Genomic DNA, 17383 nt, shown 5'->3' with positions numbered 1-17383 from the left:
TAAATAGAAGACTTAATAAATCAATCAATGGATCGCTTGCCTTTGCTGGCAGTAAACTGTTTTAGTAGCACCGCTGATGCTACATGTAGTACTTGGAAGAATGGAAAGCACAATCACTTTGTTTAGTGAAGGTAATGGGTAGAATGTGGCTGGACTTTCCTATGGTGTGATATGTTGTGAAGGGAGCAGTTTTTTTCCTCAACTCAGTTTGTTAACATTATCCATAGCTACAAGGAAGAAGAACCTGCCCCAAAGACAGACTTTCCTACTTTCCATAATTTGGTGTTTCTGTATTTTTGTGTTTTTCAGCAATGGGTAGAAGGGCTTGGATCCATCATACATAACTTTAGAGCTAACAATGTCAGTCCAATGACATGTCTCAAGAAACAGTAAGTTACTTTCTTTCCTTCCCTTTCTCCTTTATTTTTATGTCCTTGTATTTTCCTTCTTCGAATTTAAAAAAAAATATTTTTTATAGTTGAGCATTTGCAATCACAAAACACTGTAGTAAAGAAAATGGTGATAAATTAGTTTAGGATTTCTCTTTCACTGTGACCAGAAGAGGTCTCAAGTCTATTATCTGGCATCTGCCCAGGAGAAAGTGTAAGAGAATTTACAACTGTTTATTTGATTTATTGATTTTGTATATTAATTATTGTCTGGTTTGTTCTTTCATTGATACATACGCCCATGAGACTTTCTTGTCTTCACACTCAAGTTAGTTGATATGCTGATTGTTTTGGGCTGCTTTTTGCCTTTATGGTTACAGAACTGTTCTGCCTCAAGCACTAAAAGGTTACAGAAAATGCTTTTATTACAGAAGAGTTTTTTCTACTAATTTCACAGACACGTCAATCTTAATCTAAATCTAAGTATCTAGATCCCAATTTCAATAAATAGTATTTTAAAAATATTTCATTCATCATTTCAGCTGGATGAAGCTGGCCTTTCTAACAAACACAAATGGGAAAATTCCAGTTCGGAGGTAAGCACAATTAGGAGTTCAAAATTTTATCAGGTACTGGCTGTATAATGTTAATAAAATTCTGTGGCTTAATAATGAAATATAATATCAATTTTATTACTTATACGTAAAAATAAGTACAGAACTAAATAGCTGAGTTCTGTACCTCCTTGGTAAACTAGGCAGGACTTACCATCAGCCTAGTAATTTTTTTCTTAGTCCATCGTAATGAAGATATGAGTGCTTGTAATTGTTTTCAAAGTCACTTAGAGCTAAGAGCATCAGTTTTCTCAGCTTAAAACTCCTCAAACTCTGGAATAGCTTTTTCAGTTGTAAAGCTTCATAAAATAATCACCAAAAGAACAATAAAAACTTGCAGGCCAGTTAAGTAGAGCACAAAAAGGTACGTTTTAAAGTGTGGTTCCTTGTAAAAGAGACAGATATAACTCTGCCAGAAATGCTTCTGCTTTTGTAGGAGCTCCCAGGACAATATTTGTTTTTTTCCACATGGCAAATGAACTGTTGTGTTAGTTGTTGTCAGTGACGGAAAAGCTAGAATAGCGTATTTATTTCTCTACAGCTCTTAAATATTACAAGTTATGAGAGAGGGTTTTGCATCTATAGAATCTGCAAAAAGACAAAGGGCCTGCCATGCTGCCTTTCAGGTTTCTTTAGTTTCATGACTCAGGCGACACCTTGATAGTGTTAAGGCTGCTTCGATGTATTGATCTTTCAACTTTCACATTGCCAAGCTCCTGCTTATTTCTCAAACTTGAACGAAACTGTCATGAGGCACCTTCTGTGCAGAATTCCCTTGAGGAATATCAACTGAAGGGTAAAGATGAAGGAACAATACTACAGGGGCAAACTAATTTTCAAAACTTTAGAGCTTTATGCTTGTGTTAGAGCTTTATTCCTCAGTATGATTTTATAGTGCGCTAGCTTGTCTGAAACTGTTTCTGCCTTGAAATATTTTACCTTGCATTTAGTGAGGCATAAATTCTCTCCATTGTGTTACGGCACACTAATTTGTATGTGCAGACAAACCCGTATATTGCTGAAGAGAGTCTAGTCCAGTGTATTAAATCTTCATGCCACATCTGCAGTGCCAATTATAGAGGGCTTAAATGGTCTCTTAAAGTTGAACAATTTTTCTTGAAAGAAACACTTTTCCAAGAGTTTGCTTTTTCAAATTAGCATTATTTTCAGATTGACATAAATCAGTCTCTAGCAGCTTAATTTATTGCAAAAGTAGTTTGCTGTATAAATTTGTAAGGGATGTACTATTTCAGGCTGTGCAGAGGAAAACTGAATCTTCTTTACATCTTGATGCTCCAAGAAATGCACTATGTTGGTGTGGGGTGAGATGTGGCAACTTTTTGTGCTCATCTGGGAAGCACGATATCACCCACTGAAAGGACTAGCAGAGGTGTCACTGAGAGGCTGAAGGAAAGATGTAGAGAACGAATGTGAATGAAGGGGGAAAAATCAGTCTGTAGACCTGCATTGCAAAAGAGGGTGAATCAGAGCCCTGATGAAGGAAGGCAAGATCATGAGAGTAGCCTGATTCAGCAACAGCTACTTATCATGAAGTGGGACATAGGCATCCAGGTGTCTCAGCATAAGGAGGATACATGGATGAGGAAATCAAGCCAGGAAGTGCTGGGAAATGTGTGCAGAATGGCTCTGCTATGCAAGATACACCAAGTTTCACCAAGCCTCCCCTCAGTAACTCTTTCCACCCATCTAAACCACCGATCCTTCCTCTTCAACTGGCCTCCAGATTGCTATGGTCAGCCCCTTCCATATACCTGTTTTTAAATACAATGTTAGCTAGTCAGCTCTGCTTCATCAAACCTCCACTGCCTCCTGCTGCTCAGGGATCCCTATAGCATTTGCTATAGCTCTGGGGATGCAGGCAAGAAGGTTATTCTCTCAGAAAGAGAATACCTGGCAGAACTATTAAGCTGTAGAGATGTGTATAACAAGTTCACATTTAGTTCATTTTTACACAGTAAAACAGTAGACCACTGAGCAGTAAAACACTGAGGGGAAAAAAAACCTCACCTGGGAAATCAGAGCTCCTTGCATTTCTTTTCAGGTTTAAGACAGATTTTTGCAGCTAGCACATGGCCATAAGGAATGATGAGTCTTGAGAAGGTAAAACTCCTTAGGCTGTCAGTGGTAAATGCCATAAATGTTCATGGCTCCTCGTTAGTATAGTTGGGGTTGCAGGGTCATGAAGATTCTTCTCAACTGCTTTTGGATTTTAATGTACTCTGGGGCATATATCTATTATTATCAACCTACTGTATTTGGTAGAGAAGAAATTCTGACAGTTAGTGCAAAAACCTTATGAGAGCACCAGATTTGTCTTTTGAACTTTAATAACTTTTAGCAGACTGAGTCTAGAACTACATCTCTAGATCTTACTAGGATAGGGCAAGATATTTTTTATTTTCAGATTTTAACACTACTGTAAATGATGACTAAAAAGGTCAGCATTAAAAATACCTTGCAGCTTTTTGCAAGAAATGGATTTTCTACATGTGCAAGTTGCACCTCTTCAGCTAAAGCCTGATTAGAAATTAGCTTGGCTCAATCTATGTTGATCCCTTGTATAAGTACATATAAAAGGAGTTAAGCTAATTTAGCTTCTATGAAAATACATCAAAAAAGAGAAAAAGCTAAGCTATGATAAATGAGGCTTAAATCTGATTTACAGTAGTTGAAGATAATTTGAAATTACACTTTTTTAGTAAATATGTTTTGTATTGATTACTCCAGAGTACCTAGAAAAAATCTGTTTCAGTACTTAGCTGATGGTTGGAAATCATAGTTTTAGATAATTTCTTCTACAGATTAGGCTTCCAGAGTACTTACAGTTCTATCCAAACTGTTAAGTTCAGTGCAGCCATGGGAAAAAGTAGTTTTATTTACAATATCCTTAACAAAATAAAAGTCTCATGGTGTATTTTTACAGTCTTTTTTGATTCATGCAATCTTTTCTAGACTGCTGCTCTCATTACGAATTACTGCTACGTTTGCTGTCATCTTTGGTGAAATAAAAAATAGGTTGGCATCCAAAATAAGTTCCCTGCAGCCGTGGCATCTTTGCACAGTTTCTCATTAATTACTCATGCCAATATTACATGTTTTACATGGCATTTATTATTGGGGCCCAATTCATTAGAACAGACAACAAATTTTTTACAGGGCTGGAGATAGGTTGTAAATTGTACAGCTAACATTATTTTGTGTTTAAGAATTAGTAGAAAAATAGGCACCTAAGATTTTTTTTAAGAAACAAGTGTCTAAAGTTAAACTCAGTCTATATTTTAGTGAAAACATCTCAGTACTTATCAGCTTTGGAAAATCAGATAACTTATTTCGGTGCCTAAATAGGGACATAGAAATCTAACTATTGTAAGAACCCAGTACAAAAACAATGGCCAAGATTTGTTAAAATGTTATTTTATCATTTAGATCTTTTGCTTCTTAATCTTAATTTTGTTGGTATGAAAATATTTGCATAGGCAGTTTAGAGTGTTTTGGAGAGTAAAACAACTGTGAATTGCTATGGCAACAAATAACAGCAACAGTTTGTTCTACATCTTTCACCATCTGAAATTATTTAGTATACATGAGATTTACAAAAAGTAGCAAACGTTTCTTTCACTAGATTATAAAGAGCAACATTTTCTTACCAGTCATCTTAGATTCTCTTCCAATGTACAGCTTTTGTTAGTATTAGATATTGGATACAGACCTCAGTTTTTCTCTCCAGATTGAGACACCAAAATCAAAGGTTTGTGAGCATGTCATTTTAGCTTAGACCCTCAACAGAAGGAAGGAGAGGGGTTAAGTTTGGATCTGCTTTTCCAGAGTTAAAGGTTATTCAAACTCGGCTCAAATGGAAACAGAAACAGACCAAACGCTTTTACATTAATCATACCAAGTAGCTATGCTTTAATTGGATTTCAAGTAAAACCAGTTTGTCAGCCCCTCATGTGCGGTGAAATCATCCCCGTTTTGCCAAAGTGAGTGGATGTTAATCAGTTTGGTGGAAATATTTGAGTGACATCTGGGATCTACTTAAATGAGTTGTGTGTAGTGTGTCTAGACCAGGGATATTTGTAAGGCGGGGGAGCATTCAAAGGGAGGAGTGAGTGCTGCAGATGGTGAGGGAGCAGAGAATGAGATTCGACATGCACATGGGAGTCTCTTGCTAGCAGCAACTGCTTGAAAAGGAAAAAGGAAAGAAGCTGTATTTGGGAATGTTTCATTCCTATCTTATGGGCGATCTGGGAGGCATAGTTTAATACTTGGAAAGGAAGAGAAGTCGCCACAACCAGAAATGGCTGGGGAAGTCACTACAACCTGGAATGGCTGGAGACATGAGTCTCCTTACTGGTAGAAACTGCTGCGTTTTAGAAAGTCATTTATCTATGCATAGAATTGAAAAGACCCGACAGAATAGTGCTTTGCATGGCTCTATGTCGCAGTATACTGGCAAAAAAACCTTTCACCCTCTTTTGTTCTTTTTGCAGTTCATTATTTTGAGACATTTTTCTAATGGATGGCTTGCAGGCAGAGCACTGCTGCTCCATGAAGCTTGGAGCACTTTTTCAACTACTCTACTACTTGGTTACATTCATCAGTTTAAGCCAGAGGGAAATGTTGGCAGTAAAAGCAAGACCGAGAGAATTGACTGTTTAAAAAGTGACTAACATTTCTACTTTTTTTCCCCCACTCTTTTTTGTTTTAGCATTACCAGAACCTTTGCATCAGGTAAAACAGAAAAAGTGATCTTTCAGGCGCTTAAGGAATTAGGTCTTCCCAGTGGAAAGGTATTCAGTGGTTTTGGATAACTTTTTTTGTGTACTAATAAATTGATGAATCATTCACATTCATAGCTGTGATGCAAGTCATTTGCATCACATGCAAACATGCCTATTCTTCATAAGTAACTTCTTCATCACTGTAGGTTGTTTACTAAAACTGAAATGTAATTAAATCTGTATGACAGAGTGGTCCTTAAACTTCTTAGGTGAGGCTCCCCTTCTTTTCTGTAACAGATTACCTTTCATTCATTTATACAAAGTACATGAGCACAGAGTATGCATATAATACTTCTTTTGTTACATGCTGTCCTCTCAGTTGAATTTTTTGGACTCCTCTCTTTGGTCCCTTCTGTTGAAAAACTGCTGTCCTGCTGTGTCCCACTCACAGCAGGAGCCCCTGCCAGCAGCCCCAGAGAGGTGATGGCTGGTTACAATTGCAGCTAGTTTTTTGGCTTTACTCCCTGCCCCGTAGCAGTGCCTGGCACCTGAGATGAATTTTTTCCTCACTGCTGCAGTTCTCATCTTGTTCAGAGGGGGACATGATACTGAATGTGTTAGCCATGTGTTCCCTCCCTCATGAAAATTGTACATGCCCCTGTATGACAGCTGCTTTGCTTTTTAAAACCATTGCGCCAAACCTGTTTTTTTTCCTCATTGTTACTTGCCTTCAGTATAAGTATCATGAGGTCTGTACACTATTTTGGACTTTCTGGGGGCTTTTAAGCTTCAAAATCAAAATACAGACTGTTTTCCAGTTCTGTGTTTGTGTAAAATTAGTGTTACTGTGAGGTTAGAGTATAATCATATCAAACGGATCTATGATAAGGATGAATTATGAACTGTTTTCAGAAAATACAAAAGAAACTAGGTAAACGTATACTAGGTAAAGAGTTCTCAGTTGCCTTTCCTGATATAAGATAGGCTCTTATGAAAAGAGCATGTAAGTCCTGTTTTGCTGGATAAATATACCTTTGCTTTTTGTTTCAGAATGATGAAATTGAGCCTGCAGCATTTACTTATGAGAAATTTTATGAGCTCACCCAAAAGATATGTCCCCGAACGGACATAGAAGACCTCTTTAAGAAGATGTAAGTTCAAAATTAGTATAATCTTGCTTTAGAATTGTTTTGCTATATTTTTAGTCCATATCTAATAGTGACAGAACACTGTGAAGATTTTCTAACCTCGAATACTAGTAGCATCAGCAGTATTTTAAGACAAACTCAAGTCTATGTTTTTCCCTTTTCTTCCCTCTCAGTTGTTAAGGTAAAAGTTTTTTGTGTATTTTAGAGTAACTCTTACATGAGTTAGAAGCACCTGGAATTTTTTTGCATTGGCTTTACTAACTACTGTAATTTTAACTTGCTCCTTTAGGTGATTAACAGAGTATGTGAACTAACAAAATTAAATAAGAAATTTGAAGTTTTTAAAGTTTCTTCACTCAATTTATTCTCAGCTGGAGGACTTACATGTTGTTTTATGAAGTAATGTTTGTTAAGTTATAGGAGGTATGAGAGAGATACTGTGCCAAGCATAGACAGTATGTTTTTTGTGACTGTTCATTTTGAGATTATAGAGCTACTTCAGGTAGAAAAGTGGAAGGTTTTGAAAGTATCAACAATGTCAACATGTAAATCATACCTACTGTAGCATCGTATATGAAAACTTACGTTCTCTAATAAATTTCTTTTCAGCAATGGAGACAAAACTGATTATTTAACGGTAGACCAATTAGTGAGCTTTCTAAATGAAGTAAGCTTTTTCATACATTAACTACCATACAAGTCTGTCTGCAGTGGCTTGCTTCTTCCAATCTTTCCATTGCACGAATCATGCCATTATTTGCTATGCTTTTGATCTGCTGATCTTTCCATTATGGTAACATCCAGGTGCAAAAATCAGCTCCAACCTTGGATGTTGTTGTGCTTTCTACTTGTTGGCTTTGCAGATTGCATCTGTTGATTATTTACTGTTGTGTTGTGTGTTATGTATGTTTTATACATTTTATACTGTTATATTTAATGTAGTTTCAACTAAAATACACCCAGTATTTTTTTATAAACAATTGCTTTACCTGTAGGCCACAGCTAAATATACCTACTAATCCTTCTGAAAAATCCTTTCTGAAAAAATGAAGTAGGCTTTTATAGACAGTAGTTTGATTCTTTGCGACAGTATTATTTCAGTCTCTTAAAAATCTAAGAGTTAAGAGGATATTTTAAGAGTTTGTACATGATTTTTTTAAATATTATGTGTGCAGAATAAGAGGAAGTATTTTTATTGCTGTTTCCAGAATACAGTTGGTGACAGGAGTATTTAGTATTTCTTAGAAGTATTGTGAGTATGCAAATCAGTTCGATAAACAGTGTGGGGCTGTTTTTTTCTATTCTGAAAGCACAGTAAGTTATAGAAGACTGACTCATTCAGAATTGCAATGATAAATGCGCTATACAGATTTGACAAGTACCTATGCATGGAAAACAGACACATTCTACTTGTTTTAGTACCAGTAGATTCTTGTCATCTGAAACACAGATAGCTGCTTTACCTCTTTGCATGACCTTTTAGGGACTGCGTGCATTAACAAAAATCTCTCCATCTAAAATTATTTCACTAGTTATAAATCTATTTTATATATATTTTATATAAATGTATTTATATATATATCTGATACCGATATATGAAGATTCAAGCAGTAAGTTCCCCTTATATCAGATTTATAATATAATTTCCTTTTTCAGTAAGGAATGCATGTCTTACTCTTCATCAAACCTGAATTACATGTAGAAAGAGTATTCTGAAAGTAAAGACAGAAGATTAACAGCTTCAGGACTAATGGTTCCATACATGGGGCCTTAGTTTGTATACACATAGTTCACTTTATTAGCAAATTGAAGCACAGGTTTAATATTACTACTGCGAGATGTTCTTTTGTCACAGCTATTTACACAGTTCAGTGTCTATATGTTGGCAGGACTGGGGTCATAGCTAAGGCATGCCTTTTTTGCTTCTGCATCAAAGACAGAAAGGATAATGTTGTTAATTAAATTATAAAACAAAATAAAATCATAATTATCCCCTTAAAGTACCTCAGCCCCTGAATTCACTTGTGGTGATAAATACACTTCACTGCTTGAAGCACACAACCCTGTCTCCACCTTGAACCATATTACCTTCTGGTTTGGGTTTTTTTTTACTGTTAATTCTCATTTTTCAGTAAATTATTGCCTTATCGTTACTTTAAAATTGATATCTGTAATTGTTTTACTTTAAAGTGTGTTTCTTTGAAGTCCAAACTTATGAAGAAGAGCTGCCAGCAGTTGTAAGAGCCTCCCGACTATCTCCAGTAACTGATTAAAAAAATGAAATTGAATTATTGTGCTCTCATTTTTTTATTGTTTTAGCGGTTCTTTTTACAGAATTAGAAGGCTTATTTTATGGGCAGTATTGGAGAAAGATGCATCTTGTTGGCAACATTCTTATTGACACAACACCTTTAGCAATTGAATTATCTTGTAGTTGGCCCTTTAGTTGGTGATCAGACCTGGGAAAAAATAATCAAGTGATTTTATAGAGTAGGACATTCATTCTGATTACTGAAACTAGTTTCTTTGGTTCTGTACTAGAGGTCTTTTGGTCTAGAGTTTAGAGTTTTGATTTAAAAGGCACTGTGACCCAGAATCTTCCTCCTGAAGTGATCATTTCTGTCTCCTTGACAGCTGGCCAACACTGCAATTAGCGGTGGTGTTTAATGCTGGAAAATACCAAAAGATTATTATCATTATACAGGATAAGGGAGTTACTTGGCAGAGCAATTCTTCATGAGAGTATTTAACCTAAATTATTTTTAATTCAGTAACCTCCAAGGCATGCTGCAGAAGCTCTAAGTGTTATGGGTTTCTAAGGGACCACAAGGATACATTACTAGGTATGAGTCGAGAGTGAGCTGCTTTCCTGGAGTTTTTCCAAACTGCTGTCCCTATTTAACTTTTAAATGCTGCTGGCTAACAGCTGATTTAATTGTGTATCAGTATTAAAGCTTTCTGGAAGTTTTTAGAAATTTAATTATTGGCAGGCACCCATGTAACTGTCAAAGTAGAAATTCAGTAGTCTGACCAGGACTCATCCTTTCTCCTGGGAAGAAGCTATGAGGAGATCCTTTACTGTCCCTCTCTTTCCCACTGCCCCCTCTCTTTCCCACTTCCTTGTTCTTCTTCCCTCCCTTCCCTCATCATACTTGCTTCTTCCTCCGTCCTTCCCACTCACTCGCTTGCTCTTTCAGTTTTTCATCTCTACAAAAAGACACCCTTCTTATCACTGCACAGGTCAAATTCAAGAAGCAAAATTGATTCCTGCACCTCATTAACTGCTGTGCATCTCAGTTTCTGTCCACTCAGAGGGGAGAATGGAGGCCAGGTCAAGGAGGCTAAAAGATCTTTCTTCCTTTGTGGAATTATACAGGCATTCTTTCTCCCCATGTTTTTAGATGGTTCACCCTCATATAGTTAAGAATGTCTAGTGTAAGCATGTCCTGTCTAAAATAGTAACTCCAACAATCAAATGCAACTTTGTTGGACATACACAATTAGTCTTGGGGCATGTTATCTTTCTAGATGAAACTTCATGCATTTAGTTTTGGTCAGCTTTACTGCTGGAACTTTCCTGTGCCAACAAGCTCGGTAGTGCAGAACATTTCCTCAAGAGACACTAGTAAGCATTCTTCCTCTTTAAGTAAACCTTCATCAGTTGTCAATTCTGCTTTCTTTTTTAAACTGAGTAAACATAGGGATGTGCTTTTGTTCAAATGTGAAACTGATAATGAGCGATGGTCATTGCTACAAGAATAATATTTTGCTCTTAGCTCTTTCCCATTACGCTGGGACTCTTTCTCAAAATGAGACCTTTTGCTTTATTCCATTTATTTACTTCTGTTTGCTTATGACTAACTGTACAAGAAAGAGAGTGGGGAAAAGCATTTTTCTTGAGTTGAGAACCTTCCCTACTGTTTCTTACAACTTTCTGAAGTGGTGTATTGTCACTAATGGTGTAAAGCTTGTCATTTGTCACTATAGATTGTAGTGCTGCATGCCAGTGTTGTGTTGCTGTTGTGTGCTGCTTAGCAAATTATGTCCTGCATCCCTCTGCTCTCCTATCATATTTCATCTGAATTTTATGTAGATATCCAGACAGCCAATCTGTAGTGAATGAAACTGCTGTATTTTAGATGCTGCAGACTGTCAGTAGCATTACTTGAAAGATTCCTAGTTAATTGCATGATTAAATTAGCATTGGTTGTAATTTCTTGGAATTAATTAAGCACATGCACCAGTGTATTGATTGTAAGAAAAGAGATCAAGTGCTTATTTTTGATTGGATATTGCTTTTAAAACTAAAAAAGGTCAAAAAGTGTACACATAAGGAATTACAGCAAATGCTGATAGTGCTGTGCCAAGCCATATCAACACCATCCTGTCCACTCCAAATTATTGATCACCATTTTGGGGGTGGCCTGTTACATTTCTGAATTCTGCTTAAACTAAAGCTTGAAAACTTTGCACCTACTGGGGTAAAAGAGTGTTTTCACAGTCATATTTATTTCTTTGTTTTATTGCATCTGCTTACATGCCACTACTCCGTTCAATTCTGTTTTTAATTTTCTTTTAATGGAGAATCAGGCACACAGTGTGCAGCTGTAATCCAGCATGAAGAAAACCAAAACCATAGCACACTATTAAGTGAAAACTTAAAAGCTCTGAGTTTTAGTAGTGTTTTAGAAATCACTGCTAAATTCGATCTAAATATTACCTATATTATGAAATCCTATTATTGTAAATTGCTGCGAATTGAAGAGATGATACTATGAAGCTCTTTTAATTGTACATATTTCTTCTAAGAACCTACAGGGATTTTTTAATAGTTAATAACACAATGTTTCCATGATTCACAAATAATCATCAGTAGTTGCATATTGCTAAACTCTGGTTTCAAATTTTGTATTTATAGTATAGCTTTATTTTACTTTTAATTTTTACTTTAGCTGTACATATTGCTGAAGACATGCATTTTTCCAAAGGTGATTCCAGTGCTATCAGTCAAGTCTGTCATTTTACATGATCTACAAAAAAGATCAGGAAGAGAGAGGATTACAAAGAAGAAAGATCTAGCTATCTATTTTCAACATTTCATTTGCACGTATACCACGTGCAGTCATTCTTTTCAAGACCAATTGCATTGGATTGTTTTTTTTTAGAAAATATTTTTATCGTCAAAAAGTCTAGGTTTCTTATGAACGATAAGGTTTGTTTTCTGTCTAAAGCTAAAGTTACTGTTGAATGGTCTGTAAGTTTTAGGGCTTTTTTTTTTTTTTTTTAAATATCCACTTCTTTCTTTCTCATCTGCAGTAATGAAATGCTCTTGGATGATAGCCATGCACTATATTGTTTTGCTGAATTCCGTTGTTTTCTAACCTTAGCATCAACGAGATCCTCGGCTCAATGAAATTTTATTTCCCTTTTATGACACAAAAAGAGCAATGCAGATAATTGAAACTTATGAGCCAGATGAAGACTTGAAGAGTAAAGGTAAATGTGGGAGTAAATTCAGTATTCACTGGTTTTAGGCATTTGGGGAAATTGTTCCAAAGCATCCAAACTTTTAAAAGGAAGCTGACATTCCTTGTGGTCAGGGGGTAAGCACTTGTGTGGCCACCCAGTAAACTACATCAGGAAACTAACTGTTCTGCTGAAAAATACCTCACCCTCAAAACCAGTGATTTTTTAGAATTATTATTTCCCTTATCCAAGTTAGAGCGTGGCTACAAATATAGCTATCCTGATACAAAATGGGAGAGGCTAGGATTGTGTAAGTAGGGAACAACATGGAAACTCCTTCCAGCAGCAAGACAACATGCTTGTGCCTATCTCCCTTATGAGGAGATACTTGAGCATCTCCCTTATGAGGAGCGGATGAAGGACCTGGTTCTCTTTAGCTTGGATAAGAGGAGACTGAGGGCTGACCTTATTCATGTTTATAAATTCTACCAAATGCTGCAAGATACAGAATTTAACTTGAGACAAATTCATTACAGAGAGAAAAAAAGCACAACTAAAGAGCAAAGCAGGGCAACAAGATAGCAAAGTGTGAAAACAAAAAGCAAGCAGCATCTGTATCAGCAAGGGAACCAAACTTGTCACTGGTCACAAACCAGTACACAGGAGGTTCAACTTCCTGGATGCGTTCCTGGGTGACCTAGTCTAGCTGATCCTGCTCTGGCAGGGGGGTTGGACTGGATGATCTTTTGAGGTCCCTTCCAACTCCTAAGATTCTGTGATTCTGTATGTGATTCTGTATGTGATTCTATGGCCAAGGTCTCAGAGAGACTGCAGAGCTGTACAGGTATTGTGTAGAAATAAAAACATTAAAAATAAAATATTACCATGTGGGCCATTGAATATGCATCCACTTTTTAATGATATATTCTGTATAGTGCTTGAGGGCAGCAGCCTAGCTTAAAACAGAGTATTTTTTGTGAGTGCATTGAAAAAAAAATTCTCTCTGAGCAAGGAGATTGCAGGAAGTGTCTCCAAGCCATTCTTGGACTGCTCGCGTCCTGAGCTGCAGTGGGTATTGGAGGTGTAAGTGGGTGTTGGGATCAACAGCAACAATTAAAAATGTTGCGATCCCCATCTGTCCTCCCTGCCCTTTTGCTGGATGTTACTGTCATTGTAGCATGCAGTTGAGGAGACTGCAGCCTTGCAAAGCCCATTGACCTTCTGGCATCCTAACAGGAAGCCACTTTCTCTAGACACTTAGATTTATGTATTGAGCTAGTGCTGAAGAAGCTGAGTAGCTTTTACACATCCACTAGTGCTGCCCCTGCTGATGGAGGATGTGCAAAGCAGACAACAGAAGGAGGCAATATCTTAAACTGCTTCAATAAAGCCTGAGGCAGCTCTTGCTCAGTGCTGCAGCCTTGTTGGGTTCCCTGTGTGCCTTTATGTAGCTTTTTGATCACAGGCGTTGACACCAACAATGCCTTCCACAGCAATACTTGCCCCTTTGACTCTCTGGGCCTGTGGTTGGGAAGAGTTTACAGTTGGCTTCCTCAGTCAATAAACTTAAGGAATCCTTCTGTAGCTGGATGTGTAGCTTTTGCCATTTCTTATAATACTTCAGTCCTTTTGACCAAAGTGCTAGAGGAGCAGCTTGTACTGTATATGCTACTCTAGACACTGCGTTATATGCTGAGTTAATAGAATGCTCTTTTATGTCTCTGAAAACATGGACTTTCCAGGAAATACCTGGGAGAGAGGGAGGTCTATCTCTTGTCTAGGAGTCATTTATAAACATTATGAGGATTTTCTACTCATAAGTGGTGTAGCTTATTTCCCTTCCTCTCTATGGGAAGTAGAATTATCCCAATGTTAATGACTTAATTCTAGCCAACTCTTATCCCTTGTTATTTTTTAAAGGCACTTTTTTTGATCCCTGTTGATACCAGTGTATTTTACATATTTTCCAAAATGAAGAAGGTGTATGAACGTAGTGACACCTGTTTAGTGTGGAAGATGTAAGAACATGTTTTATGAAGGTGGAAATTAATCTAAAACTGGAAAATTATGTTCAGTAATTCACGAAGAAGAGGATTTTGCAAGCACCAAGCTGTAGCAAGGGAATGATATTAGCTTATTCTTTTAGCCAATAGTTGAATCTTGGCTAATTATTTAGCTTTTTTTCTTTGATATATATTTCTAACGGGTTTTAAATAAGTATGGTAAACATCCTGCAGGTATAGGGTTATGGAGAGTAACAACAGAACAGCAGCAGTCCTCTTAGTGTTCCTTCATGGGTCATACTCAGTCATGCAGATTTTATCCCAATGCAATCAGTAGGATAAAGACATGATTTCATATAATAACATGTTGAAACTTAGCATGTAAAGAAGGCAAGAATTTCTCTCAGCAGTGATTGTTCTCCGCAGTCTCCTTCCCCTTCTTATTACATAAAACTTTGCTGTTGAGAAAAATAACTAATCTCAACACCTTTTTTTTTTTTCTAAATCATGTAGTTTAAGAAACAAGACTGATGTACAACAAGGCAGTAGCAATATACAACTGACTCTTTCTCAGTTACATTTCAGTATCTGAAAGAGTAATAAAGCTGAACAAGTTAATGCTATGCAGCTTAGTAACCAGAGTTTGCTCAGGAACACTACAAAAGCAAATTCTTCCACCTGGTCAGTGCATGTCAGAAACACAAAGGCCAATCTGTTGAGCACATAGAATCAGGTGAGAGGATTCGAATAAGATGTTCCAGAACAGTTCACCTCTGACTGAAACCAAGCACAGAAAATTTAAGCTCCAGTAGAGGATTTTTTTCAGAAGGCTAGGAACAGAATAAAAAGCAGGATTACTTGAGTTCTCTGAAGAAAGCTCTGTGAGAAAAGTTGTCTTAAACAAAATAAAAATGGGACTGCTGCAACTTGTGCCTTAACAGTAGCTGAGTGTTCATATATGACTTAGGGAAAGCAATCTGCTAATTAGTGCTAGATAACTATTCTCTGCAGTGACACTGTGAGTAGTCCCTTCTTCCCTACTCCAGATAATTTTTGAGTCTCTTGGCCACTTTAAAACTGATATTGCAGTACTGAGTATTCTTACTTTGTTTTCATTAAAATGTGTCCCTTGATTTGTACTTTTTATACCCTATGAAGCATATAACAGCAGAGAAATAAGATAAAGATATTATTAATTCTGTCCTCTGAATAACTGTACGTCCCATGTTCATTGTAGAAAATGGCTTCATTATAAAGGAATAAACCTGTATTTCAAACAGTAAACTTGAAGTTATCTTAGGTTTTCCTAATGCTTTGCAGATAAACACATGCAGACATTTTCAGCTACATCTCCACTTGTTTCTGTCAGTGGAGAACAGTCTCTGCACATGCTGCAAGCTGATTAGCAGCTATGTAGCACAGGCCAGGCAGGACTAAATATGAAAGGGGGCAGAAAAGTACTGTAGAAGACTGATACATGCGAGCTCACAATTTCTGGCTCACAGAGTTCCAGAGCCCAAAATTGTTGGGAGTATTCTGAGGAGATGTCAATACTTACTTGCCTTCTTCACATCCTCTTGATGCCTTAGGTCTATTAATGGTGAGTGCTGGACATAGGCTATTGATTCAGGTGGGCACCTGATTTTTTTTTCTTGTTATCTGGGAATACAGTGGCAGATTTTGTGCCAGTTACCTCCAAGTTACCTCCAAGTTACCAGTTACTGGTAACTTGGAGGACTGGAAGGGGAGAGCTTCTGTTTTCTTGCAGAAGCCTGCGTAAACATAGCTTTTGTGGTAGGGTTCCTGCCCTGTGAGACAGTTTGATTCCTGCGCACTATAAATTTCTAGTAGTAATCTACCATGCTTTCTTCTTCATTCTAGGTGTTATATCAAGTGATGGGTTTTGCAGATACTTGATGTCAGATGAAAATGCCCCAGTTTTCCTAGACCGTTTGGAATTATATCAAGAAATGGACCATCCTTTGGCTCATTATTTCATCAGTTCCTCTCACAATACCTATTTAACAGGCAGGCAATTTGGTGGCAAGTCTTCGGTGGAGATGTACAGACAAGTGCTTTTGGCTGGATGCAGGTTGGAAGCAGAAGATAACATATATAGTATTTGTGAATCTAATACTGTAAATTTACGTAATATACCTTAGTGTTGATATATTACATAATTGAATATATAAATATATTAGTGTAGTATATTATGTATGTATGTATGTATATTAGTAATTTAAAATATACCCATTGAAGACACTTTTTCTTACAAAAATATGTTGAAAGGCAGTGGAATTTAGAAATTGATTTCAGGAGAAGGTTTGTGTGAGATCTCAAAATGACAACTGAAGTATTTCATAGGGCATTCTGCTTTGTAATTAAGTTTGTATGTAACTGAGAATCAGTTTATGATTTCCTGCTTAATTTCTTAATGTACTGGGATGTGTCACAGTTAACTGAGGAAGAGAATAATTTAGAAGAGTGTTACAGTGCTAAAAACATTATTGTTCAGTATAAATATATTGCCCTATGCATAATACATTTAAGGTAATGTACACAAAGTTATATAAGAATTGTGAAATTACACATGTGCATTTTAAAAGGCATTGTGTAATGCCCAAAGTGCTTTGTAACTTACTGCTCTGAACATCACTGCTCAGAACTTGTCGCGAGTAGCTTGCCTGTACTGAAAGGGAGCTCACATAATTTCCTTGGGTCTTTAGGTGTGTTGAACTGGACTGTTGGGATGGCAAAGGTGAAGATCAGGAACCAATAATAACGCATGGAAAAGCAATGTGTACGGATATTCTGTTCAAGGTAAATGCCTGACCCCTACATCTGGCAGTAAACCCCAGTAGGACCCTTAAAAAAGAATTTACGCAGGCCACTCTCCTCTTCTCAGCATCCAGACGCCGCTCCTGTGTGACAAACTAACAAATTATCTAAATTAACTAAATTATTAATAATTACCTAAATTAACTAAAAATATTGATGAGGGGATTGAATGTACCCTCAGCA

General features: G+C 36.9%; 1 protein-coding gene across 1 annotated transcript; it reads left to right on the top strand.

The window, feature by feature from the left end:
• Positions 1-309: 309 nt before the first annotated feature.
• Positions 310-17182, top strand: LOC104543459 (1-phosphatidylinositol 4,5-bisphosphate phosphodiesterase beta-4-like; the record flags this gene model as incomplete). Its single annotated transcript, XM_010188077.1, has 8 exons — positions 310-389; positions 932-985; positions 5733-5814; positions 6796-6896; positions 7503-7560; positions 12281-12389; positions 16244-16454; positions 17089-17182. Coding segments are annotated over 8 exons (789 nt in total), but the record flags the coding sequence as incomplete, so codon positions are not given.
• Positions 17183-17383: the final 201 nt, after the last annotated feature.

The sequence above is a fragment of the Mesitornis unicolor genome, unplaced genomic scaffold (assembly GCF_000695765.1).
Source record: "Mesitornis unicolor isolate BGI_N332 unplaced genomic scaffold, ASM69576v1 scaffold49347, whole genome shotgun sequence".
In the NCBI taxonomy this organism is placed as follows: Eukaryota; Metazoa; Chordata; class Aves; order Mesitornithiformes; family Mesitornithidae; genus Mesitornis; species Mesitornis unicolor.
Note: the sequence above shows the minus strand (reverse complement) of the source record. Positions and strands in the feature narration are given on the sequence as shown.